This window comes from Talpa europaea (genome assembly GCF_964194135.1).
Source record: "Talpa europaea genome assembly, chromosome: 13".
NCBI classification, from domain to species: Eukaryota; Metazoa; Chordata; class Mammalia; order Eulipotyphla; family Talpidae; genus Talpa; species Talpa europaea.
In genome coordinates, this window is record NC_140080.1 from 99,814,041 (window position 1) to 99,840,559 (window position 26,519).

The 26,519-nt window shown below is 65.7% G+C and overlaps 1 protein-coding gene across 3 annotated transcripts; it reads left to right on the forward strand.

The window, feature by feature from the left end:
- Nucleotides 1-6,239: 6,239 nt before the first annotated feature.
- SLC66A2 (solute carrier family 66 member 2) lies at nucleotides 6,240-25,863 on the forward strand (the record flags this gene model as incomplete). 3 transcript variants are annotated; one of them, XM_084252918.1, is made up of 5 exons in its annotated part: nucleotides 6,240-6,442; nucleotides 10,847-10,980; nucleotides 14,345-14,392; nucleotides 24,535-24,751; nucleotides 25,624-25,863. In XM_084252918.1, 5 exons carry the CDS (start codon nucleotides 6,240-6,242, stop codon nucleotides 25,829-25,831), a joined length of 810 nt encoding a protein of 269 aa, XP_084109044.1. In that variant the 3' UTR covers nucleotides 25,832-25,863. The 3 variants fall into 3 exon arrangements, with proteins under 3 accessions (XP_084109044.1, XP_084109045.1, XP_084109046.1); XM_084252919.1 differs by lacking the exon at nucleotides 14,345-14,392; XM_084252920.1 differs by lacking the exons at nucleotides 14,345-14,392; nucleotides 24,535-24,751 and having other exon boundaries at nucleotides 25,624-25,817.
- Between the last annotated feature and the right edge of the window lie 656 nt (nucleotides 25,864-26,519).

The window sequence follows — 26,519 nt, forward strand, 5'->3', positions numbered from 1 at the left end:
TGCGGCCGCCCCTGCACACACAGGCAGACGGCCCGTCCGCACTGCTCAGCTGTGTGAGCTCCCGGCTGCGCCAGGCAGCAGGCCAAGGTGGGGCGTGGGTGGCACGCCCTGGGGGAGCCCTTTGGGCAGGGCTGGCAGGCCCCTGGTTGTGGGGTGCGGGGGGGTTGCAGCCATGGAGAGTGGCGGGGAGCGTGCGCACTGGCAGGCCACCCGCGGCGCTGACGGGAGCAGGCAGCAAGGAGGCCGTGTGGCCGGCAGCCGCCCGAGCCAGCTGGCGTTTGTTCTCAGAGAGAAAAGGATATTTCTGAGGTTCAGTGTTGCAGTCAGAGCCTGAAAATGTTCTTGAAGTTCCTGAAACAAGCTTTCAGTCTGGAGAAATGAGCCACAGCAGGTGTGGTTACAGGGTGCGCCCGGCAGGGTGTCCACAGCGCCGGCCGGTGCCACCTGGGACCCCGGGGCGAGGGGCACCTGCAAGGGTCTGGGGTGTAAGCTGGGGCTGTGGAGAGTGGGGGGACACGCTGTGGCAGCTTGGGGCCCCAGCGGAGGCCCCCGTGTGCAGCCACACCCTGGAGCCTCTGCACTCAGGCGCAGATGCGGGCGCTGCCCGTGCCCAGATGCTCCTGCCCCTGCGTCAGGGACATGTGCCCGTCCACAGGGTGAACCCGCTGTTTCTAGAAAGACACGCAGGTGGGGGCCTCCCTGGGGGTGCAGAGGATAGTCTCAGCGCTGCGGAGCTGTCCCCAGCCTCTGCAGCACGAGTTCGATCCTCGGCCAGGGAGCTGCTCCCCAGAAGTGTGTCTAGTGGATCTGCCTGTTCTGCTCCCCGCTCTGTCTCTGGGGAGTCCTCTCACCTCCCCCTTTCTGACCTGTGCCCCAGCTCTTGTGTGCATGAATAAATAAATCCTTTTTTTAAAAAAGTAGTTACTTCTAAAAAAAAGGACACGGATGACCAGTGGCCTCTGATGGGGACGGGCTTGGGCAGAGGTGGAGGCAGATGCGGGGGCTGCCCGGCTGTGCCTCGTGGGGGCGGGGGGCCGACCTGGGGGGCCTGCCCTGGGGCGCCTCTGCAGGCAGGGGCTGTCTCCTGGGGTGTCCCCCTGCTGTGGGAGGCCCAGCCCTCTGCAGAGCATCTCGGCCTTCCCACCGCCTGCGGCTGACCCTCTGTCCCCGCCCGCATCCTCGGCCGCCCAACCCTCAGCACCCCAAAACCTCCGCCCCCCACTCGCCCACCTTCAGCCCCGAGGCAGGCCTGTGGGGACTCGGGGGAGGCGGCAGCGGAGGCCACTCACCAGGCTCCGCAGCAGGTCCCCCCCGGGGGCGTCGGGGGCGCGAGCTCCCATCCGCAGGCTGAGGGGCCGGGCGCGGGCCTGGGGGCGCGGGGGGCAGGGGGGCGCTGGGACTCAGCCGCTCCCTGCGCTGCGGAGGGAGGGAGCGTCCCGTCAGGGCCGGCCTGGGCGCGGGCTCCCGCCCTCCCTGCTGAGGCCAGGCCGGTCCAGCGGGTTCGCTGGGTTCCCAGCCGCGTCAGAGCCGCCCCGCCCGCCAGGCCCGGCTGCTGCGTGGGCGCCGCCTCCGAGGCTGCAGGGGTGCGCCCGCCCCTCCGGAGGGCGATGTCCGGCCCTGCGCTCCGCTCCCTCCCGGAGGCCCCTCCACCTGGCTCCGCGGGGAAGATGGGGCTGGGAGGGACCCCCCAGGGGCCCCCCAACGTGCTGAGAATCCACGGGGACCGCCGGGGCCCGCCGGCCGGGGAAGCGCACAGGGAGCCGCCCGCAGCCTGCGCCCCCGGGACCCTCCCAGCCCAGCAGGCCCCCACCCCAGCCCCGGGTGCTGCAGGCCTTCAGCACGGCCCGGAACTGGGGGTCCACAGCAGGGGGCGCCCCACCCCAGCCTGGAGACCGCTGGTAGTTGAAGGGCTTCGTTGTGGACAAAACCTTGTGGAAGTGGACGGGTGCTGGCCACAAGCCGTGCCAGTGACACTCAGGGGGACACGCGTGCCCGGTCACTCAGCTGACCGCTGACTCTCCTGGACAGGCCCGGCCCACCCGCTGGCCTGGCTCGCAGCCCCCAAAGCTGGACTTGGCCGAGTGCCGCGGCCACACCGCCGCCCCCTGGGTGAACGAGCTCCTGGGACTCCCGGGGAAGGGGCGCTGGGCAGGGGTGGGATTTCGGGTCTGCCGGACCTGAGGGGCTGCGGTGGCCTCAGCCAGAGCCGCGCAGGAAGCCCAGCACCCCAGGGGAGGGCCCTGGCGGGGGCGCCGCAGAGGGGCCGTGTGGAGCCCACACATCGCAGGTGGCCTCAGAGGACATTAGCCGTGCTGCGGGAGCTGGTCCAGGTGCAGCCAGTGGTCGGGACGGGCAGGGAGCGGCGCCTTCCCTGAGTTCTGAGGAGGGTCCCCAGACACAGCCGCGTGGGGGGAGGGTCTGGAGATGCCCCTCAGCCACTCCCCTTGGGCAGGGGTGTAAGCTAAGAGCCCCCTGCACCAACCAGGGAGCTGTTTGGGGCGCTCTGCACCTTCATGATGGAAGCTCATCTGCAGGACCCCAAACCCTGACTGTCCTGTGAATATACTGCAAGTCACTGCGTTGTAACTTAAATAGGTGGACTTTAGGGCCTCCCTGGTGGCGCAAGGGGTTAAGCACCACACTGTGAAGCTGTCCGCAGCCTCTGCAGCCGAATTCCATCCCTGGCTGGCCAGGGAGCTGCCCACAGGGCGCAGCAGACCTCTCCTGTCTCCCCGCTGCTCCCCTCAGCAGATCTGCCTGTTCTGCTCCCCACTCTGTCTCTGGTGAATCCTCTCACTCCCCCCCCCCCCCCGCACCTCTGGCCTGTGCCCCAGCTCTTGCATAAATAAATCTTTTAAAAAATAGGTGGATTTTACGATGTGAATTAGATCTCAACAAAGGTGTTAAAATAATCGTTTTTACAAAGTGTGACTACTGTGCCCCTTTTTTCATGTATGGCCTCTGCGCCCGAGGGGCCAGTGGCCAGTGGTGGGGCGGCCGGCCAAGGGCGGTCTGGGCAGAACCTGAGCGCTGGCCCCGCAGCACATGGACAGAGGCCCTCCTGCCTCCTGGAACCTTCTGGATCTGCTGCCCTCCTGGCCCTGGTGGCTCTGTGCAGAGCACCCACCAGAGTGCCCAGGGCGTCCCTGGAGATGGGGGTGGCTGGGCAGGCGTGTCTGGTGGGGACCTGAGTTCTGTGGGGCAGGGCGGTGGCGGCTTCCTCAGTCACTTTTCTTCGAATTTATTGTCCCAGTTTCAAGCCTCAGGCAGAGTTCCGGGCCTCAGGAACTCGATTCTCTTGTTTTGAAGGCACCTGTGTCTTTCTCGAGTACTCTCTGGCCTGACGCCCGAGAACCAGCCTCTGCTGGAGAAGTGAGACCCCTTTCCACCCCAGCACCCGCCTGCTGGCCACCTCAGAGGGGCCAGGGAGCCGTCCTCCGTGCCGGGTCTGGGGGACATTGCAGGACCGGCAGGCACCAGAAACCCGTTTGTGAAAATACTAAATTTCAGGAACTAGGTCCAGGCCCAAATCCTCTGCTGCGGCTGTTTGTGGACACCACGGCCTGAGGGAGCCCGTGTGGACGCTGCGGCTCCCCTGGTGGAGGGCGGGGTGGCGGCTCTACTTCACACTTGTGTGGAGCGGGTGTGGTGCGGGCGGCCAGCCTGGGCACGTGTGCAAACGCCCACTTAAAACTCCTGCGTGACAGGTGTGAGCAAGCGGCGCTCAGAGTTGGTGTGGCTTTGAAAGGAGAATGTTCTGCCTCTTTTTATTCTAAAATAGTGGCAAATCATTTCAAAAGGCAACATTATCAACTAGTTTTAACTATGTAACGAGTGCTTCCCCCCCCCAGTGAGGCAGGGTGACAGCTGCACCCCCAGAGCCTGCACCTCCTCCCTCAGAGAGGGGCCCCTGCTGCAGGGGGAGGGGGGCCTGACGTCCTCACGGGCTGCTCTCCTCACAGCTCTTTCTTCCGGGAAAGTCTGCGGGTGCGCCTGCTCCTCCCCTGGTGCTCCGTCTCCTGCCTGCAGAGGCTCCGCCGGCGCCAGGGCCCCAGGTGGGCCTGCTGGTGGAAAGTCCCCTTGGGGGTCTTTTTTCCTGAGAAGTATTGCTCCTCCTCCTGGGGGGTTCACGTTTCAGGACCTGCCCCTCTGGCCAGCGACGTCTGCGGGCCCTGCTGCGACCCTCCCCTGGCTCCCAGGTCTCCTCTCTTTGGCTTTAGGCATGAACGCGCGAGCCCAGGGCTGGTCCTTGCCCCCGCCCGCCTGGGCCCCGGGGTCTGGCGCTGACCCTGGAAGAGCCCAGCCCTCCGAGCCCCTGCCCAGCCCTCCGCAGCCGCGGCCCGGCTCACGTGCCCTGTCCCTGAGTCAGCCTGCAGCCGGGACACCTGCTCCCGCCTGGTTTCCCACGGCGCGGCTCGGGCTGCTCCTGGCGACGCCACTGCTGCTCTCAGCTCAGCCAGGCCGCCCAGAGAGCCCTCAGCGCATCCTTCATTTCTGTACTTTTATATCTCGTATTTTCTGGGATGTTTCTGGCCGTTTCTGCGTCTCAGTAACTTTCCCCACTAAGCCTGTTGATGGAGTCCAGCACCTCCCATGCGGGGCGTCCCTGGGGTGCCTTTCTCTGCCTTCTCTGCCCCTTGCCATGGCCCAGCGCAGGCTTTGGAGTTGATGTGCAAGCCCTGTTTCTGAAGCTTTGCGCCCCAAGTCCCGAGAGGGGGGCCCTAGGGAGACGGGCAGGCAGGTGGCAGTGAGCTCCGCTGTCCCCACACCCAGGACAAGGTCGCTGTGTCCACTTTTCATTTCGGAAGCCTGATGGTGATTGGGCACCTTCCCAAGTGGCCCCGGCAGCACCCACGTGGCTGACGGGAGCTGAGCCCAGGGCCGGGCAGGCTCTGGCCGCGGGAGGCCACCGGGCGCCCGGGTTATTCTGGGCTCCGGTCAGCGCCCGGAGGGGGCGGCCAACCGCAGCAGTGCGGCTCCGCCCCAGGCCCCCGGCCGCCTCTCTGCGGGCCCCGACCTGGCCTCGCCTTGCGCCTCCAGGCCCCTGTGGCTGCCGCACAGACACCTGCGCTGCTCGGCCGCGGGGCGCGCTGTCACCCCCGACTGGGGCTGGGACGGCCCCGCGGTCCCCTCGGGCCCAGGCAGCAGCCGGCGGGCAGCACCGCCGCGCGGGCTCTCGCGCACGCCCGGGGGACCTGGCAGGGCGGGTGCGTGAGGGTCGCCACGGCGGCGCCCGCCGGGCCAGCGCCCAGGGCCGGGAAGGCGACCCCAGTGCCGGCCCCGCAGGCCCGCGGGCCCGCTGAGTTCAGCCTGGGCCGCTGGCGCCCCCGCCCGCTCCCGCCGCCGCCGCCCCGGCCGGGCCGCCCCGCAGCAGGGCGAGGCCGCGGACCCGCATGCGGGGCTCCCGGTCCCCGGCCGCGGCCGCGCTCGCGCCGGCGCCATGTCCGCGCGCGCCGGGCCGGTGGGGCGGCCACGTGGGCAGCGGCCCCGAAAGCAGCGTCTGCGCGCGGGTGTTTCCGAGTCAGGCCGGGGCCCAGCCGCCGCCCCCGCTCCCCTCCCCCACCCGCCGGCGCCCCCGCCGCCCCCCGCCGCCCCCCGCCGCCCCCACTGCCCGCCCCGCCCGCCCCGGCGCGCGCTAGGACCCGGCGGCGGCCCGCGGGCGGGGCTCCAGGCATTGTGACGTCGCAGGGGCGGGCCCGGCGCCCGGACGGACGGACGGACGGACAGACGGACAGACGGACTGGCGGCCCCGGCGTGCGGCGCGGCGGCTGGTAAGGGCCGGGTGTTGGGGGCCGCTGCGCGCCTGGGGGGCCCGGCGCCGTCCTCGGGCTCGGACGGGCCACCTGCCCCCGCCCGCCGCCCGCGCCCCGCTCGGCCCCCCGCGTCCCCGCCGTGCGCCCCGCGCCCCCCGCCCCCCGCCCCCCACCCGGCCCCGGCCCCGCCCCGGCCTCGCCTCCGGCCGTGCGGTCCCCGCGCGGATCCAGCGCCCTCCCCCGGGCAGAGCGCCCCGCGGCCGTGCGCCCCGCGCCTCTGCTCCCGGCGGGCCTGAGCCCCAGCGCCGCGACCCCGCGCGCTCCGGCGCCCCCGACCCGCTTCCTGCCTCCCTGCCTCCCAGGCCGGCGCCCCAGGACCGCGCGCGGCGGCCGCGCGATGTGGGGGTGACGGTCCGGGCGCCATCCGGGAGCCCGGGAGCCCGGCCGGCCAGGTGGCCGCCTGCCCGCTGGCGCGGGGCGCTGGCCATGGAGGCGCAAGGCTTGGATTGGCTCCTGGTCCCGCTGCACCAGCTGGTCTCCTGGGGCGCGGCCGGGGCCATGGTCTTCGGAGGGGTGGTGCCCTACATCCCCCAGTACAGGGACATCAGGAGGACCCAGAACGCCGAGGGCTTCTCCACCCACGTGTGTCTGGTGCTCCTGGTGGCCAACATCTTACGGATTCTCTTCTGGTGAGTTGGAGCGAGGCTGATGGAAGGCTCCCCGCGAGATGGCTTCTTTTGGGGGGGCTTCTGATGGGGGAGAGGTGGGTGGGAGCCATCGTACTTCCTAAGAGGCTGCACGGTGGGCTCCAGCTGGGAACTCCCAGTGGAAGCTGCGGGCCTGGCCTGGGTTCCTGGCTGCTTGGCCTGGGGCTGTGGGAGGGAGCAGAGAGCAAAGAGCCAGCGGCTGGATGGGTGAGCTGAGCCAGTGGACCCCGGGCGGTGGACCCAGCCCCCCTCCCCGGGGCCTCTGGCGCTGACGAGGTGTTTTGGTGGTGGTTGTTTTAAATGGGAAGTTCACTTTCTCGGAAACACTTGAGACTATTTTTTCTTGCTCCTCCCAGGCCAACTTCCTCTGATTATCACTAGCGTCTGGTAAGGAAATTGACTTTAGCTTTAAAAGGTTCCTGAAGCTAGATGCGGAGAGGGGGCTCTTCTGAGGAAATGAAATGGCCTCTTTGCTCTTCTGCAGGGCCGAGAGCCCGGAGCCGCCTTTCTCCGGGGCAGCCGGGCTCATCTGCAGCGAGGGCGAGGGCGCAGGGCAGGCCCTCATCCCGCCTGGGGCCGCTTCGGCTGGGACTTAGTGCCCTTGGCGTGTCCTGGCATTTGCTGAGTGACTGTTAAGTCAGCTCGTGGAGGCCCGGCTTGCATGAGGCAAACTCGCCCCTCTGCAGGGTGGGTTTCCTACATTTGGGGCGGCACCCCGCCCTGTCGTCACACCCCGATCCAGGTGTGACCCCTTTGCATCTGTCTGGCTCTGACCACGGCCTGCGGTCGCTCTGAACGAGGCCACTCTGGCCCCCGCATGGGGGTTCCGGGCGCACTGCAGCAGCCTCGGGGAGCAGCCCCCCTGGATGTGTGTGGGGCCCTCCTAGCAGGACTGGCAACGCCCCCTCCCTCCCCGGGGTGTGGTGGGTCACCCCTGCCTGGATGGAGGCCAGTGGGGTCTGGTGGCCCTGGGGGGTGGCACGGCGGGCGCTTCCACCGCAGGAGCGCTGGCTCAGGCAGGAGTGCCGCCGGCTTGGCGTCGGTCAGCACCTCAGAGGGGCCCCCTTAGAGGCCCGTCCCCGGAGGCCAGTCACACAGAACTGCAGGAGCCTCGTCTCCATCTCAGTGTCTGGTTCAGAGAAGCCAGGACTTCTGGCAGCATCCTCACTGCGGCTCTCAGTGCCCCACCAGGCCGGGCGGCAGAGCCGGGGCCAGCTCCCCCGTGGACTGCCGGGTGTGGCACATCCGCCTCTTGTGGGCCTGGGCTCTGCCCACCGCGGGCTGTCTCTATGCACCCCTGTTCCTCGCGTCCTGACCCCTCCGGCTGCCAGGGGCTCAGGTCCCCTGTGCAGACACTAGGCCGCGCCTGCCAGCATCCAGACTTAAGGACTCGGGGGTGGTGGCAGGGCAGGCCGGGCGCTGCCTGGGCCACTGGCTGTGCAGCTCACCGTGGCTGTGCCGGTGGTTCACATGGAGAAGCCCCTCAGACCCGGCTCCTGTGGGACGCGTCGCTGACGTGGCCCCTGCCCTCCAGCCCAAAACCCCCTGTCCATGGGAGGCAGATGCGCCCGCCCGGCCCCTCACTGATGACACTTGTAACCCTCTGTCCCAGGTCACCCTGCTAGAGTTGAGGGGTTCCCTGTGCCTGACATAGGCCGGGCGCTGTGGGATTCGTCCCCCGCAGGGGGCACATGGGGAGCGACCACCCACACAGGAGGGGTGGGGCAGGGAGCGGCTGCAGGTCCCACCCCTGTCGGGAGCCCCGGCCCTCTAGCTGGAGGCACAGGTGTGCAGAGAGCTGGGGGGCCCCTGTCCCGTGCGAATGCAGGGTTTCCACACCCGCTTCATGCAGTGGTGTCATCCTTTTGCAAAACTGGCCTTCACCAGCTCAGGCTCGTGAAACGCTGACATGCAGGGTTTGGCCTCAGTCATGTCAGAAATCGGGTGCAGGCCTGAGTGACGTGTCACAGCCTGGAGCTGCGGGGCGAGGCGCCCCAAGGCCTCCTGACACCCCCTGGGGGTGAGCACTGCACCCCCAGTGGGGTGGGGACAGTGGCAACAGAGTTATGGCAACACTGTAGCAAATGTGGCCACCATGTAGCCAGAGGGGTCTGGCCTCTGAGAAATGTGGTGACATTGTATCCGAAAGGTTAGAGTCATTCTGACACCCAGGCACCGCTGTCCTGCGGCTGGGGGGGTGGCTCCGTTGCAGGGCAGGGAGCGGGCACCCCAGACCCCGCACGCCTGCCTGCTCTGAATCGGTTCTGCCATCCGCCGCATCAACACAAAACATACGAGACTGTAATGGAAAGGAGCTTTAATGCAATCAGTAAACAATACAGGAGAGACAGAGAATCTAGTTTCTAAATCAGGCACCCAAAGTGACCCGTCCCGTCATGGGTAAGAGTCCACACAAGCAGGACTGGCCCAGAGCAGGGCCCCAAAGCTGCCACCCGTCTAAGGCATCTTCCCGCAGGGCCCCACAGAAAAGGATCAGAAACAACCAGACAAGTCAGAGAGGAAAAGAGCAAAATCAAAATAAGGTGAAAGCCGCCACTGTCCCCTCCCCACGGGTCTCTCACCCGCATCTGCGTCCCCCAGTCCACGACCACAAGACAAGCGCAGCTTCTTCACGTGTCTCTCTGCTCCACGGGCCTCCCCCAGGTCTCCTCCTGGCTCCATCCTGCTCCTTCCTTCCTCAGTCTCCTCCTCAGCTTCTCCCCCTGCTTAGCCCCGCCCTCCCTTGGGTGGGCAGGAAACCTGGAACCCCCCTTTCCTGGGGACCCCCGTTACAGCTCCATACCCCGAGACCCTCCACACAGGAGGGAGTAGCCCCACACAGGGAGCTTGCCGATCCCGCCGCCCACCCCGTGCAGCTGTGCTGACCCCTGCGCAGGCCCCTCCAGGCTGGCCTCCTCCCTTCCCGGCTCCACCTCATCTCCATCCCGGCCCTTCTCCCATGGAGGAGGAGGCGGCCAGAGAAATAGCAGCCCCCGACCCAGATGCCCTCCGCAGGAGGGAGTGTCCCCGGGGCCTGCCTGTCTCCAGGCACAGGCCGCAAAAGGCTGCTCGCTTTGCCTCCTCGCCAGCTCCCTGGGCCACTGTGACTGGGCCGGAGTGGTGCTCCCTTCACCCCCACACCTGCGGCTGGACTGGGCAGTGCTCTCCTCGCGGGGCAGTGCTCACGGGCGGGGCCGGGCCAGGCCTGTTTGGGGGTGCTGCCTGCCAGCTATCAGGAGGTCCCCAGGCTGATCAGAGCCTGGCCAGCTGCTGGCCCCGGGGGCCCCACACAGGGCGTGGTGCCTCCTCCTGGCCGGCTTTTGCAAAAGCTGTTTTTTTTTTTTTTTTTTTTTTTTTTTAAAGATTTATTTATTTATTTATATGAGCACTGGGCACAGTCAGAAGCGCGGGGGGGTGAGAGAATTCACCAGAGCCAGAGCGGGGAGCAGAGCAGGCAGAAGGACCGAAGGACACTGCTGAGGGGAGCAGCGGGCGGCAGGAGAGGTCTGCGCGCCATGGGGGGCCCTCGCTGGCGGCCGGGGATTGAACCGGCGCTGCAGAGGCTGCGGGCAGCTTCGCAACCCAGCGCCCAACTGCTGCGCCACTGGGGAGGCCCTGCAAAAGCTGTTTTGCTCTGATTTCTCGACATCTTTCCGTCTCACAGCAGCAGCCTAGTGGGGCCTGCGCTGGTCTCTGTGGCCAGCTCTCCGGGTGCCCACCCTGGGGGGTTCCAGGCCAGCTGGTGGGAGCTGGGCTGCGTGCTTGTCTGTCTCCTCATCCTCTGGACAAGTGGGGTCACTGCTGCCCGAACCCCCTTTCTGGATGTGCTGACCACCAGCTCAGGCCCTGTATGTGCCCTCGGGCCATAGCCTTGCTGTGCAAGCTGGAGTGGGGGGGCCAGGAGAGGTGGGGGTGTGGCTTGGAGGTGGGGGCTCTGTGGGCCTGGGTCCAGGGCACGGCCAGGCTGGTATTGCGGGCAGTGTTGGCCGCGGCCCTGGGAACTGGGGTCTTCTGAGGGGCAAAGCGGACACCAGCTATGGCCTGGGGGGCGGCCTCGGGGAGCTCGGGTCCAGGGCACTCCTGAGAGAGAAATCAGCAGGAGGGCTGGAGGGGCCGCGAAAGACAGTGGCCTCGGGTCTCGGTCAGGGGGCATTGGGCCTGGGTCTGGCATTCGGGCCTTTGTGTGGCACTCGGGGCTGCCCAGTCTCTGGTGGGGTGGAAGTTTGGGACGCCTGCTGCTTTGCCCACACTGGGCTTCGGGCCTCACAGGAGGCCAGACTGCAAGCCAGTAGACAGCCGGGGAGGCTGGGGTCGGGGGCTGCTGCCAGGCGGGCGGCTTGGCGGGTCCCCGGAGGGCGCTGCCCAACCTGACGCATGTCTCCCCAGGTTCGGAAGGCGCTTCGAGTCCCCGCTGCTCTGGCAGAGTGTGGTGATGATCCTGGCCATGCTGCTCATGCTGCGGCTGTGCACCGAGGTCCGCGTGGCCAGCGAGCTGAGCGCCCGGCGCCGCTGCTTCGCAGGTGGGTGCAATGGGCAGGGGGGCCGGGCGGGGCCGGTCAGGTCTGGTGCCTGTGTTTGCTCCTCCTGCACATCCGGGCAGGCAGGAAGTGCAGCTGTGGCCACATGGCAGCTGGTCCCGGGGCTGTGAGGTCTGCTGGCCACCGTGCCGCCGTGGCTCCGGGGCCCCCGCATCGGCCAGGTTCTGGGTGGGACCCTGGGTGCTCCCCTGCCAGCCCCTCCCACGGTGACAGCGCAGCGGCCTCTGCCCAGAGAGGCACTTGCTGCCTGGGCGTGCCCTGCCCCGGGCCTGGGCCCTGGGAAGCAGGTCACCCGCTGCCTGCTGCTGACGGCTCTGCCGTCTCCCTGGCACCCCCACGCCCAGGTGCAGTAGGCGTGGCCAGAGTGGTTGAGAGGCACCCATCGCTTCCTGGGATGGAGCCAGGCCCTGAGCCAGCTCTGCTGGGTGGGGGCCAAACACCCAGGGCTGGGCGCTGAGGCCCCGGGCCAGGCTCTGGCCCCGTGGGGGCAGGCGGGCCCTGGCACGGAGCCGGGCGCCAGCTGGGGCTCCGCCCTAGGCTGAGCCCCAAGATGTTGACTGACCTTGTTGCAACAGTCACCCCTACATGCACCTTCGCCTGCTTTTCAGCAGGGCTGGTGCTGGCACAGGCGGTGAGCGGCAGGCTGGCGGGGCTGGCGAGCCTGTGGCCGCACCCCTGGACTCGGGAGAAGCGCTGTGAGAGGCAGGCCACGGCCGTCCTTCCCGCTGGGGAGCCCGGGCTGAGTCAAAATGGCCAGTCCAGCTCCGGGGAAAGGACTGGACTCCAAATTTTACCAGCAACCTTTCCCGGTCACGGCCCCACATGTCCCGGAGCCTGTGACGAGTCACTTCTCCTGGCCGGGGTGCGGTCCTGATGTCCCGAGGCCCTCGGTGGGGATGGGGACAAAGAGGGTGACCAGGCCAGGCCGCAGGTGCCCGGACTTCTGAGCAGCTGTAGGTTCTTGAGGCCCGCACGGCCCACACTCTCGACGCTGGACCCAAGGCCGGCGTCTGCATGTCCCTGTCCTCGCGCCCTCACGCTGCGTGTCTGTCCCGCTCACCCATCGGAAGCTGGCGCGGAGGCCCACGCTCCAGACAGGGAGGTCTGGGAGCTGCCCGGGGCCTGCGGCCATCCTACTGGCAGCCTCTGCCGGCAGCCCGGGCGGCCCTGGGGCGCCGGTCCAGAGAGTCCAGCACCAGCGTCCCCACGGGCGGGGCAGCCTGGACTTAACTGTTGCGCTTTCCCGCGTCTTTAGTTTTTTAATTCTGAAGGTCGCCAGTTCAACTTGGAGGTCAAGTTTAAAGAAACAGTGGTGGGAGGGAGGGAGGGAGGGAGGGAGGGAGGCCCTGCGACGGTTGGCAGCACAGCCGGAGCCCACCCTGGCCTCTCGGGGACACCTGCGGGAAGGGGAACCTGCTTCCCTCCTCCCGCATTTTGAGCGTTCACTGTCCCAGTTTATTCTTTTTTTCTTTTTCAGTTATTCCCCTATCACAAAATTGGGATCATTTCCAAGTTAGCACCAAAGTTTTAAACATTCCTCCTTCCTCTGGGAGGCCTTCTCCACGCCTGCCGGCCGCAGAGGCCAGCCTGGGGTGGCCGCACCGGCTCCGAGCCGGCCTCTGTTCTGGAAGACCCGCCGCCGGCGGTGGGCGACTGTGCGGGACGCGGTGGCTTTTGTTGCTACTGTGGACACAGAGTAGGGGCCGGGAGGGCGGGGCGGGCGGGCCTGCCTCCTCAGTTCCGGCCGCCCCTCTGGCAGCGCCGAAAGCGAATCCCAGACACAATTCTGTCTGGAGCCTCTGTATTGAGCACCTCCGCAAGCCAAGCATCAAAACCACCTCGGCACTTCATCACCCCTTGAAGCTGAGTGATCCCTCGCTCTCCACTGTTCGCGGGTTCCTGCTGCCGCCCCCTCCTGGTGTGGGGCTCCTGGGCGGGGCTCGGGCTGCTCTGTCTGCTGGGCCGTCTTTGGAGGTTTTTGACCTTCCTGCCCCTTCCTCCTTGTCCGGTGAACTGGCACTTTGTCCCAGGGCGCCAGCAGGGCCCACACCCGGGGGTGCTGGGCCGCCCAGGCCCGGGGCTCCTTGCTGGTGGCATCCAGAAGGCCAGGGCCTGTGAGGATGCCCAGGGCTGGAAGCAGGGCCTGGTCCCCTGCGCAGGCCCAAGTGCGGGCCTGGTGCTCGGCTTTGCGGGGCTTGCCCAGCCCGGCCCTGTCGGGAGCAGCGTGCCAGCTGCGCACCTGCTCCACCGGGCGCGGCCCCCATACAGGCCACCCCGCTGTCCGGGGAGTGATGTGTGAACACGACCGTCTTCCTCTCTATTTGCCGGTTCTCAAAACTGGTTCCCTGGGACCCTGCGCCCGTGGCCACATTTGTTTTTATTTTATGCAGAATGTGTGGACTTGACGTATTCCACGAGCTCTCCTGGCCGGGTATTCTGGCTGAAGCCCTGGCCCAACCGTCGGAGCTGCCCTGAGCTCTCAGGGAGGCCGGCTGGACCAGGGCGCCTTTCTCCCAGGAGTCCAGGCGCCTGAGTGGTTTTGGACACAGTGTCGGGGCCCAGGGCCGCTGTGGGGTTCGGGGCTGGGTGGGAGGCGTTGAGGGGACGGCGTGTGCTGGCGGGAAAGGGACCAGGGCGAAGCCCAGCCCTGGCCTCACCCCCTCCAGGGGGCCTCGCTGTCTCCGGAGGTGCCAGTGGGTGGCGCCGTTGGTCTAAAGCGAGGGACACAGCGACGAGCTGAGCTGAGAGGGCGCTGCTGGCCGCTGTGAGAGCCCGGGTCCGGCGGGGGGGGGGGGGGGGGGCTGTGGCCGGCGCGGGCCGCGGGTTTATGAGACCCTCCAGGTCGCTCTCCGGGCGCCGGCCGCGCCCAGGGCTGGTGCTTGCCTTCAGCGATTTCCTTGCAGATTCCCCGTGTCCAGCTAGAAGCTGCACCGGGCGAGGACCCTGCGGCCTTCCCGCGCTCGGGGCGCGCCCCCTCCGCCCCGGCCCCCGCTGGAGGCGCGGGGGCGTCATCGCGGCTCCCCCAGGCCTGGGGAGCGGGCCCCACCCTGCGCGCCCGGCGTCTGGCTGGCGGGAGAGGCCGCGCGCCCTGCACGCGGCGCCGCCCCCAGCTTCGTGCCCTGGATCTTGGACGCCCGTGAGGGTGGGCTGACTTCTGGCCCCAAGGGCCTCCCCCGGCCCCAGGCACTCGCTGGGAGAGGCGCGCAGAGGCGCAAGACCGTCAGCGCCGACGGCCCCTGCGCGCCCGGGAGGAGGCCGGGGCGGGCTCGCCGCTGCCCGCGCTGAGCCGCCCTGTTCTGTCTCTCCTTCCTCCGCCCGCCCTCCCGCTCCTTAAATGTGGCTGCAGGTAATAAGGACGAAGAACTCAAAGCCCCCCCGCGGCGGTCGTGTCTGGGTAGGTACCGCTGCACGAGCCCCCGCGCCCCGCCCGCGCCCCGCGCCCCGCGCCCCGCCTGCGCCCCGCGCCCTGCGCCCCGGCTGCCCGCCCCGGGGGAGGCGCAGGAAGGACAGAGGGAAATGATCGGACGATCCGTTTCTTACGTTTACTTCAAATTGTTTGAGTCGTTTAAGCGCGCGCGCTGGGCTGGTTCCTTAGGTTCGCGGGTTTTGCTCTTGGACGCGGCAGAAATGAATTTGGTTTTGCGTGTTCCGTGTCCTGCGACCTCGCCGGACTGGCTTTTCCACTCTGGAAGTTTCCCGCGGGGCCTTCGGAGCTTCCACTCCCTCGGCTGTGTGATGCTGTGTGATGCGCCCCTGGAGGTGGTTTCGGGTTTCCTTTCCAGTCTGCCGTCCGCTCCCTCCCGGTGGCCGGGGAGGGTCTGCGTGTCCGCCGCGCCGACGGGGCGCCCGACGGGGGCGCCCGGGGCCCGGCGCTGTGCGAGGCCCGTCCTGGTTCTGTGGACGCCCCTGCTGGGTGGCCGCTGCGGGCGGCCGGGTGACGCGCTGGCGCTGCTCGGTGGGTCCCCGGCAGGCCCCGCTCTCACCAACCCTGCATTCTTGGGCAAATCCCGTCCGGGCGGGCGTGGTGTGAAGCCCCCCCCACGTTGCCGCATGGTTTGCTAGTGTTGTGCTGAGGACGTTGGTGTCCATATTACAAGAGATTTTACTCTGCCCTAGTGATGACTTTTGTTTTATATCGGAACTGCACTGGCCTTATAAAATAAATTGCAACAGGGAAATTTCCTCTTCTTTCTTTTTTGTGAAGGGTTGGTACTTTTTTGTGAAGGGTTGGTATCAGTATTTTTTTTTTTTAAGATTTATTTACTTATGCATACAAGAACTGGGGTGTAAGGGGGGGGTAAGGGTGAGGGGGTTGTGTGCGAGAGGATTCACCAGAGACCGAGTGGGGAGCAGAGCAGGTGGGTCCACTGAGACACACTGCTGAGGGGAGCCGCGGGAGACAGGAGGGGTCTGCTGCGCCCTGTGGGGAGCTCCCTGGCTGGGGATCGAACTCCTGCTGCAGAGGCTGGTGGTAGCTTGATAGCGCTATCTGGCGCCCAGATAGCACCTCGTGAGGCCCAGGGCGTTCCTCCTGCCGGGACTAACTAACCCCTGCACCCCCAGGGAGGCCCTGGTATCAGTCTTTTATTACTTAACTTTTTTATTGACATATATTTGGTCTATGCATTGTGTAAATTTAAGGTGTACAACATGTGGATTTGTCACCTTGTGTATTGTGAGATGCTAGCACCTCTGTCACATCACTTACCACTTCTTCGTTGTTAGAATAATTGAGGCACTAGTCTCTTAGCAACTCTGATGACTTTAATACGATGTTGTGCATTTTTCACTCTACTGTGGACGACATATTTTGGTCTTACTAGTCACAGCTTTGTTGAGTCTTTCAATGTTGGCTGGAATTAGCCCACGAGATATTGGGCCTGGGCTTTGCTACCCGTCTCGACAGTCTGGAACACGAGGCCAGTCTCTCCTCCTAAGTGCACTCAGGTTTTCTGTTTCTGCCTGGCTTAGTCGTCCTGGTTTCGTTCTCGGCACTTGTTCCCTTCATGTCCGACCTGCTTGCCGCCACGTGCCTGCTCTCTGGGGCCTTCATGGACCTTCTGCGGTGGGTGCTGATGCCCGCTCTGCCCCGTCCAGTCTTCTCGTCCATCCTTTGGGGCCCCCCATGTTACTCTTCCTTCCCCCTTTAGTCATTCTGGCTAAAGATTTGTAAGTTTTTTTCCAAGAAGACTGTTGGTTTTATTGATTTTCTATATATATTGTTTGAATTCTCTGTTTCCACACTAGTATTCACTATTCCTTTCCTTTTGCCTGCTTTGGGTTTCATTTGCTCTTCCAGTTTCTGAAGGCGGGAGGTTCGGTATTGGTTTGAAGTATTTTTCTTCTCTTTCAATACCGCACTTAGAGCCATAGTGTCTTTAAAAAAACAAAGATTTCTTTTTATTTATTTATGCATACAAGAGCTGGGGTACAGGCCAGAGGTGGAGTCACCAGAGATAGTGGGGAGCAGAACAGGCAGAATGACTGAAACCCACTGCGGAGGGCAACAGCGGGGAGTCAGGAGAGGTCTGCTGTGCCATGTGGGTTGCTCCCTGGTGGGCTGGGGATCAAACTCATGCTGCAGAGGCTTCGGATTGCTTGATAGCGCTGTCTTTAACTCCCATGCCACCAGGGAGCCCCCCCCCCCCATAGTTTCTAAGGGCTGCTTTAGCTACATTTTATACGTTTTGGTATGATTTTGTTTTTATGAATCTTAAAATCTTTTAAAAAATTTCCCTCATCTTTTCTTTTTTGACCATTTTGTTATTTAATTTCCACAAATACTTGCATTCTCCAGAGTTTCCTTCTGTTGCTGATTTGACTCCACTGCATTATTCCAATCATTTTAAGCCGAGTTTTGCTTTACGGCCTCACAGCTGGCCTGCCCCAGAGGCTGTCCTGGAGACCGTGAGCCCTGCTGGAGGTGGTTCTGGCTTGAGTCGTCTCTTCTCAAATCCCCTTGTCTGGTTGTCGCTGGGAGCGTCCACCCCGTGCACGAACTGTGTACATTAACCTTCCCCATTGGTTTTAATTATTTGCTTCTCTTTCCATCTTTGTCAGTTTTGCTTCCTATGTTTTGGGGACGAATTGCCTCTTTTGTCAGTTTTAAATGTCGGTCAAGTTCTAGTATTTTTCGTTGTTGTTCTGAGATCAGTTTTTTTCTGATACCCACAGAGTTGCCGTGGCGGGGGGCTGCAGGCCTATCTCTTTCCATCCGCGCGCTTCTAACTTGCTTGCTCCTCCGAGGACACTGTGTGGCGCCCAGATAGCACCTCGTGAGACCCAGGGCGTTCCTCCTGCCGGGTCTGCCCCGCGATTGTGCTGTGAGCCTCGTTCACACTTCCTGCCGTGGTCATATTCCTGGACTTCGGCCACTGTTCTGTCTTTTCTGCACTTCTCATGCCTTTTTACCACCACTGTGCCTCCTTTGCTGTTTTCTTTTGTGTTAAGCAAATGTTTTCTCGTGCAGTGTTTTATTCCTTTGTGATAATTTTAATAATCCTCTTACTTTCTTAGTGGTTGTTCTAAGACTTACAGTGTGTATCTTACCAGAATCTACTTCAGAGTTGCGCTAACTTAACTTTTCAGTCAGTCAGGAGAGGGAACAAGCAGAAATCTGCCTGCGCTGCTGTCGGATGCCGTCCGAGGCCGTGGCCACCGCGGGGGGCAAACTTTTATCTTTCAGAGTCTCGCTTAATTAAGAGAAGGAAGTGCTAAGTACAGCAATCTACATACACACGCAGTGGAATATTATTCAGTCATTAAAATGAACAGGGGTAGGTAGTGCGTAGAATCACAGCATAGAACTTTCTGGCTAGTAAGAAGCAGCAACAGCAGCAACAACAAAACTCCTGACTTGTCTCATTAATTGGGGCGAGTATGCTATGCGGGTGGATGATGGCGGGCAGGGTCCTGAGAGCCGGGAGAGTGAGAAGGAACAGGCGTCTGTGGCTGTGTTCAGGAGGACGCTCAGTCAGTCTCCTGCTCGGCTTGTCCTCAAAGCCATTCGTGGTTGTGTTTAGGCCTCAGGTTTATTTTTTTAATTTTTTTAAAATTGATATTTTACATCAGCTTTCCTTCCTTCCTTCCTTCCTTCCTTCCTTCCTTCCTTCCTTCCTTCCTTCCTTCCTTCCCTCCCTCCCTCCCTCCCTCCCTCCCTCCCTCCCTCCCTCCCTTTCTTTCTTTCCTCAGGGGTAGTCCCCATAGAATTCCCACCACCTCACCCTGCACCATCACTGTAGTGCTGGGCTCTTCCCACCCTGTTTTGATCCCTCCCCTCCTTGCAGAATGTTTCTGATTTATAGTTGTCTGTTTTGTTTTGTTTTGTTTTGTTTTTTTTAAAGATTTATTTATTTATTTACACAAGCACTGGGCACAGTCAGAAGCGCGGGAGGGTGAGAGAATTCACCAGAGCCAGAGCGGGGAGCAGAGCAGGCAGAGGGACCGAAGGACACTGCTGAGGGGAGCAGCGGGCGGCAGGAGAGGTCTGCGCGCCATGTGGGACCCTCCTCTGGTGGCCGGGGAGCAGCCTGGGATGGAACCGGCCCTGCAGAGGCTGGGGGCAGCTACGCAGCCCAGCGCTCAACCGCTGCGCCCCCGGGGAGGCCCTGTTTTGTTTTTTAAATTGATACTGTTTTTCCCCTAATGCCTTATTTGGTTTCCCTAAATTCCTCCTATAAGTGAAACCATCGGATATTTTTCTTTTTCTTTCTGACTTAACTGAGCATGGTCCCTTCTAGCTCCATCCATGCTGCTGCGGATGGCATGAGTTTATGTTTTTTGATGGCTGAGTAATATTCCAGTGTGTACATGGACCACCTCTTCTGGATCCAGTCATCTATTTTTGGGCATTTGGGTTGTTTCCAAGTCTCAGCTATTGTAAATAGTGCTGCAATTATAAATACCCCTGTGTTTACAGGGGTGCAGGTGTTCTTTTGAATAATTGTTTTTGTGTCCTTTGTTTCTGAAGCTGAGATCAGAACCGTCTGCCCTCGCTGCAGCCCAGGCCGCGCCCTGCACCTCCCGGCTGGAGCCCCGTGGCGGGGGCGGGGGTTTGCGGGGTGCTCCTGGTGTTTCTGTGGTTCCTTCAGGCGTGATCTGGTTTGAGGACGTGCAGAGACACAGCTGTAGCAGACGCTGGTCCCGTCTCTGCCCTCCGCGCAGGCCCGTGCTCGGCTGGTGGCCCCCGCTGCCGTGACCCCCCGGGGCTGGGGGTGCTCGGGGCCGGCCTGACACCCACAGGAGCCCGCGGCTTCAGTGCGGGCGGGGTGTGAAGCGCAGCGTTTGCGGGGAGACTGCGTCTCCGTCATGTGTGGGTTTCTCTTCTCAAAAAAAAGGAGACGCTGGACGCGGCGTGCCTGGGGCTCAGGCCGAGGCCCTTCCGGCTGCTGGGCGGGGCGCGCTCGGGGACGTGGCCTGGGCGGGGCCGGCGTCCCTCTTCGGGGGCCCCCAGCGGCCCAGCGGGGCGGGGGGCTGGGGGTCCGCCAGCTGCGGCTCCGGCCTCCTGGAAAGGCCTGTGGGGCCGGCGCGGGCCGGGGGTGGGCGCGCGCTCTGGGGCCTGGCGACGCCCGCAGCGGGGGCTGCGGCCAGCGGGGCGAGGGCCCGTCCAGGCCCAACGGGGCCGCCGCTGCCGGCCGGGGTGATGTCCAGCAGCCTGGCCTCGCCGGGGCGGGGCTGGGGGAGCGGCGGGGGCGCGGCCGGCAGCCTCCGCGGACACGGCCCGGTCGGGCGCCTTCAGCAAAGCGCGGCGGGCGGGGCGGGCGGGGCGGGCGGTCAGGCCTCGGCTGCCCCGTCCCTTGGGCTTGTGCCTGCGGAGCGGCGGCGGCACCGTGGCCTCGCTGTGCGCGCGACCCTCCGACCCCCGACCCCCAACCCTCCGACCCTCCCACCCTCGCCGGCCCAGCCCCCCGGGGCGGCGCCCCAGCCCATCCCCCCCGCCGGCTCCGCCCCGCCCTGCTCGTCCGCGGGCCTCCCCGGCTGCTGCTCAGCGCTGCCCCGCGCCCGCCCGCACCGCCGGACCCTCTGGTAAGAGCTGCCTTCGGCGAGGCTCAGCCGCCTCCCAGCCCGTGCCCGCCGCCCCCCGCTGCGGCCCGTGCCCCGCCGCCCCCCCGCGGCCCGCCGCCCCCCCGCGGCCCGTGCCCCGCCGCCCCCCCGCGGCCCGTGCCCCGCCGCCCCCCCGCGGCCCGTGCCCCGCCGCCCCCCCGCGGCCCGTGCCCCGCCGCCCCCCCGCGGCCCGTGCCCCGCCCCCCCCCGCGGCCCGTGCCCCGCCGCCCCCCCGCGGCCCGTGCCCCGCCGCCCCCCCGCGGCCCGTGCCCCGCCGCCCCCCCGCGGCCCGTGCCCCGCCCCCCCCGCGGCCCGTGCCCCGCCGCCCCCCCGCGGCCCGTGCCCCGCCCCCCCCCGCGGCCCGTGCCCCTCGCGCCCCCCCCGCGGCCCGTGCCCCTCGCGCCCCCCCGCGGCCCGTGCCCCTCGCGCCCCCCCCGCGGCCCGTGCCCCTCGCGCCCCCCCGCGGCCCGTGCCCCGCCGCCCCCCCGCGGCCCCTGCCCCGCCGCCCCCCGCGGCCCGCGCCCCGCCGCCCCCCCGCGGCCCGCGCCCCGCCGCCCCCCGCGGCCTGCAGGCCCCGGCTCTGGACGTTTTCGCTGCTGGGACAGGTTCGCGGTGCGTCGCCTCTTGTATGTGGCGCTTCCTCCCGGATGCGAGCCCGCGCCACCGTGCGCTGGAGAAGTGTTTACTCTTTTGCCGACTTGAATTGTTCTTAGTGAGTTTTGAGTTTTTCTGTATTTTGGACCCAGGTCCACACGGCGCGCGCACACAGCGTGCAGCGTTTTCTCCCACTTCATGGTTTGTCTTGTGATTTTTTCTGTTCTTAAAATATTTTTTCTTTTTAAAGATTTATTTATCCAAGAACTGGGGTGCAGCCAGAGGCGCGGGAGGGTGAGAGGATCCACCAGAGACAGAGCGGGGAGCAGAGCAGGCAGAGCGAGGAAATGCACTGCTGAGGGGAGCAGCGGGGACAGGAGAGTCTGCCGCGCCATGTAGGTCCTCCCCGGCGGCCAGGACTGAACCCGCGCTGCAGAGGCTGTGGTCGGCTTCCCAGTGCTGCGCTCAACCGCCTGCGCCACGAGGGGAGGCCCTGTTCTTAAAATTTTTTGTTGTTTATTTATTTTGGTTGGTCTTTTAATATGATCTTTTGACAAGAATTTGACTTCGGTTCAGGAAATCCATCTTGCCCATGCCTTTTTTGGCCCATGCGTCGATGCCCCAGCGCAGAAACCCTGGTCTCGGCAGGGCAGCCCCTGCCGGCCTCGCAGCTTCAGGCTCTGCCTCTGGGCCTGTGACCCGCTGCTGTCACTTCCTGCTCGGGAGCTGGAGTGGGGTCCGGCTTGATGACCGCGCCCATGCGTCCTGAAGGCCTGTGCACCTGTGGGGGGCCGCTGTCCGCATGGGGCTGCTCCCAGACTGGTACATGCCGTGGGGCTCCCCACTGGCCCGTCTGACTGTGGCTTCGGAACACACTGAAGTCGGCCACAGCTTCCTCCCTTGTTCCAGGCCCTTGGCTTCTGCGTAAGGATTTGATATCAGCCCGTCAGGGTCACATTAGGACATGTTAAGGTTCTGACTGGGGTTCTGTCTGGGACCTACAGGCTGATTTGGGGACAGTCAGCATCTTCACAGCGTGGGGAGTGCTGGGCTGCCGGCCTGTGGGTGTCTGAGAGCCTCCCCGGCATTCCCAGGACAGCACCCTGCCCCCCAACCTGGGATTCGGTGTGTCAGGCATTGCTTCAGGGTTGCTTTGGGGCCGCCAGTGGGAAGAGCCTGCCCCGGGCAGCGGTCACTGGGAAGTTCACTGCTGGAGGAACAGGCTGGTCAGGTGTCCATGGGGGCCCTTGGGAGCCGCCCGGCTCCCCCGACACCCTTCCCCATGGCTTTGGCTTGGCCACAGCTGTGCCTTGGGTGAGGGGCTGGGGTGGCCCAGCCTCAGGGCTTCCTCAGGCAGTGGCTGTGGCCAACACCCTGGTCTCATGCTGGGCAGCTTGTCCCCAATGGTCTCGTGTTCTTGGAAAGTGTCGCACATGGGGGCCTCCCCGGTGGTGCAGCAGTTGAACGCTGGCCTGTGAAGCTGCCCGCAGCCTCTGCAGCGCCGGTTCGATCCCCGGCCACCGGAGGAGGGTCCCACAGGGCGCGCAGACCTCTCCTGCCGCCCGCTGCTCCCCTCAGCAGTGTCCTTCGGTCCTTCTGCCTGCTCTGCTCCCCGCTCTGGCTCTGGTGGATTCTCTCACCCTCCCGCGCTTCTGGCTGTACCCAGTGCTTGTCTAAATAAATAAATAAATCTTAAAAAAAAAAAAAAGTGTCGCACGTGGCCCTGCTTTTCCGGTGTCGCCGGGACCGTCCGCCGCTGTGGTAGAGAACTGTGGCTTGTTCTCCTATGTGGACCTTGGAGCCTGTGACCTTGCCGACCTCACCGGCAGGCGGCAGGGGCCCGGGTGTTTCATGAGGAGTGTCTCGCCCGTGGTTCTCTCCTTTTCTTGGTGTCCTCTCTGGCCTGCGCTGCCCGCGCCGTCCGGGCCTTGGGGGAGCATCACTTTGTGAGTCGTTGCTGTGTTAGGAGCAGGACGTGAGCGCCACCCTTTCAAGGAAATTTCACAGCCGGAGGTGCTGCTCAGGGTGGGGTCAGGCGCCTGCAGCTCCCGCCCGGGGGTCCTCTGCGGCGCGCAGGCCTCCTGGCGCTCCCTGTCCTCCCGCCGCCCGGCCCCGGGGTCTCGCGGCGGCCGAGGCCGGCCCGCCTGGCGGTGCGCAGTTCTGCCTCCGACGTCGGCTTGGGGGAGGGGGCCATGGCGGCGGCCCGGCCGGGGGCGCTGGGGGGGCGCTGCGCCCGTCTGTCCGGCCTGTGGAAGCCTCCGCGCGGCTCGGCCGCTGGCACCGCCCCGGCCGCAACCGCGCCCGGAACCGTCCGCGCCTCCCTTGCCGGCCGGGCTCGTCGCGCCTGCCCGGGCACCGGCCGCGTGGCCGACCGCGAGGGCGTCAGCTGCGCGGGGCGCGGGGCAGGGGGCGCGTGGGCCGCGAGGTCCCCTCCAGCCGCCCCCAGCGGGGGCTTCTCCTCCGAAGCTTCTCCACCCGCCGGCCGCCAGCTGGGGAGGAGCGGCCCCGCGTGCCCAGGCGCGTCGTGCCGCGGGGCGCAGGGGCTCGGGGGGCGGGCGGGGGCGGCGGGGCGCCGGGCTGGGATGACCGCCGCTGCCTGCGCCCAGGCCGGCCTGTCAGGCCCCGATCCCGAGGCAGTTGGAGCCCCGGGCGGCAGGCGCTGGGACGCGGGGCGCGGTCGCGGGTGTCGGGCGCCCCCCCCCGTCGCCACCTTGGGCGGCCTTGGTCGCTTTGGGGCTTTCTGTCACCCGTGCGCCAGCGGCGCTCCAAGGACCCGGCCCAGGAAGGCTCTGGCAGGCGCCCTGACCCTGCCTCCTCGGCCGCTCAGCGCGCTGGTCTCCCAGCGCACCCAGGTGACCTCGCGGTGTCTCCCCACCCCTAGCTCGGGCAGGGACCTTGCTGTTTGGACACGCCAAGGCACACGCTGTCACCGCTGTCTGGACGCCCGTGTGCGTGTGTCCGGCAGTCCCCCTGGCCTGGCACAGGAGACCGCTCCCCGCTGGCCCTGGGCACCCAGCATCAGCCTGCATGGAGGCTCGTGCCCTCCTGGCGACCTCAGGCTTTCAGGCACACGTCCTGCCCGACCCCACCTACGCTGGGTGCCCGGGTGTTCTCACTTGGGGCAGGACGCACTGCCAGGCTTGGGGGCTAGGAGGGCTTGGACTCCACCCATGTCCAGCCCCAGCAGCGCCCCAACTGGCCTGCAGCCCTTCCTGGGGCTTCTTTTCAGTGGGGGCCTCCCCAGACTCCGCCAGGACTGAGTGGGACCTGGTGCTCGCCCTCCCCGGCACTGCAGAGCTTGTGCTGAGCATCCCCTTTGTGTGCCGGCGGCAGAGCCCCGCTGCAGACTGGGGTCTCGGGACACACCCGTGACACCCTCCTGCGCCTCGTGCTGAGAGCCTTCTCTTGTCCAGCCCTCCGAGGGCTGCGCACTGGACAAGGATCCAGGTTCTTCTTAGCGCGTTCAGCCATTACGTGGGCTGCGGAGGCCTGGCCTGGCCCGGCCCGGCGCTGCGCTTTTCCGTGTGAAGGTGGAGACATGTGGGTGAATAGTTCACACGGGGAAGGGTGCGAGTTCTGAGCCGAGAGGAGATTCCAGGGGCTCCGACGCCCTCGGCTCTTCTCCGCACATGCTAGGGGAGCCGCGTCTTCCTGCCGAGGTGTGGTCTGTGCCCCTTGAAAGTGCAGTGGTCTCGGGCGGAGGGTGGCAGGCCCTGCGTCTTGCCCACCACCGCCCCTGCCCCTGGCCCCAGGCCCGCCGCAGCCCCTGCCCCATCCCCGCAGCCCCTTCCGGATGCCCGCCCCATCCTGCAGGCCCCGCACCTTGCCCCCCCATGCCGGCCCTGCCCCCCGGCCCCACCCAGCCCTCGCTGACGCACACCCTATGTCTCTCCCGCCCAGACTTCGACCCGCAGCACTTCTGGCGCTGGAGCAGCTTCAGCGACTACGTGCAGTGCGTGCTGGCCTTCACCGGCGTGGCCGGCTACATCACCTACCTGTCCATTGACTCAGTCGTGTTCGTGGAGACGCTGGGCTTCCTGGCCGTGCTGACCGAGGCCATGCTGGGCCTGCCGCAGCTGTACCGCAACCACCGCCACCGCTCCACGGAGGGCATGAGGTAGGCGCGGCGCCAGCCTGGGCAGGCCCTGAGCTTGCGATGAGGGAGGGGCGCAGCCGCCCGCGCCCCCTGCCTGAGGCGATTGCTCAGGGAACCGTCTGCGGGTCCAGGGCAGGTGGGAGTGGGGGGCAGGCGAGCGCCCCGCGGGATGCGACTTTTGGCTCTTGCAGCGCTAGCTGGTAAGGGTCGTTCCAAAAGCTTCATGGTTTTTTTCGCTGCCTTGGAAGCAACGGCAGCTTCATTTTGAATGTTTCATTATATTTATTTTCTTCCAGTGCTGTTCATTGTGGGCAGCGTTTGACTTCTCAGGGGTAGCCTCGAGGTTCTCCCGTCACCCGGGGTGCCCCGCCGCCCCAGCTGGCGCCCCTCGTCTCCCTGACCTTTGTTGGGTGTCTCTATAGTCCACACCCCCGAGAGACCCCCATGTTTATCTTTCCTCCGTGCCACCCGCGTGGCCACAAACAGCACATTCTGGGTGAGCAGCACCCTCGTGTCCATCGGCCACGGTGCCGGCCACTCGTCTGCTCCGGGCACTGGGGCTGCTCCATGTCTCAGCGCATAACAACTTCGTATTTTTTTAAGGGGAAATCCTTAGGAAATCTCTCTGACAGTTGCTTCAAGACAGAAAAGGTGCACGCATGCCCGTGTGCATGTGTGGTGGGCATGTGTGAGTGTGCAGGCGGTGGCCGGCCCTGCCCTTCCCGGACCACCAGCCACCCAGAAAGTGCATGAGGCCGGCGGGCACTCGCGCCACCCCTAGCCGCACGGCCTCCTGTCCCCGTCACACAAGGGCTGGAAGGACAGACCTGGCCCGGCCCCTGCCCCCTAGGGCGCCTGCCCTGCCCGGCTCATCCCCTGCCATGTGTCCACAGCATCAAGATGGTGGCCATGTGGACGAGTGGCGACACCTTCAAGACAGCCTACTTCCTGCTGAACGGCGCGCCGCTGCAGTTCTGCGTGTGCGGCTTGCTGCAGGTGCTCGTGGACCTGGCCATCCTGGGGCAGGCCTACGCCTTCGCCCGCCACCCCCCGAAACCTGCTCCCCACGTGGCACACCCCACCAGTGCCAAGGCCCTCTGACGCCGCTGGTGAGGGTGAGGACTCATGACCGCTGCCCGCAGGCCTGGCCTGGCTCTGCGCTGCTGCGGGGCGGGTGGCCACCAGGCTATTAGGTCTCCACGGGCCTCTATGGGCTCTTGGGCGGTCAGGGCGGCTGCTTTTGCCTGCTTTCCCTGGGGCCTCTCTTCCACATTCTCCCAAAACACCAGCGGGAACCTGGAGCCTGCGTCCTAGGAGGCGGTCAGGCAGCTGCAGAGGGGGCAGCGGAGACCACCCGCCTGTGGGCGCAGCGGGTGGCAGTGGCCAAGGACAGGAGTGGGGCTGGCCGGGCCTCCCAGAGGGGAAGCTGCAGGCACCGCAGTTGTCTGGCTGGAGTCAGCCTTTCGGGGCCTCCGCGCTCCTTTCGGAGGGGGGGCCACCCTCCTGCGCAGCCTCCTCAGGGAGATCGACCCGCCCATCCCTGCTGGGGGTGCGGAGCGAGACTCCCACCCCCACCTCCTGCTGGATCTGCGGGTGCTGGCGCCCCACGGCCAGGGCTGGGCTCACCTCAGCCGCAGGTGGGGCCCGGCCCTGGCACAGATCGCAGCTGCTGTGCTGGCACCACCCAATGGGGGAGGGGGCCCGTGGCCAGGACAGGGGATGCCAGGGCCCTGCGGGGAGCCCCGGTAGCTGCTGCAGCCCTGACCTGTGGCCTGGCGTGACCTTGAGG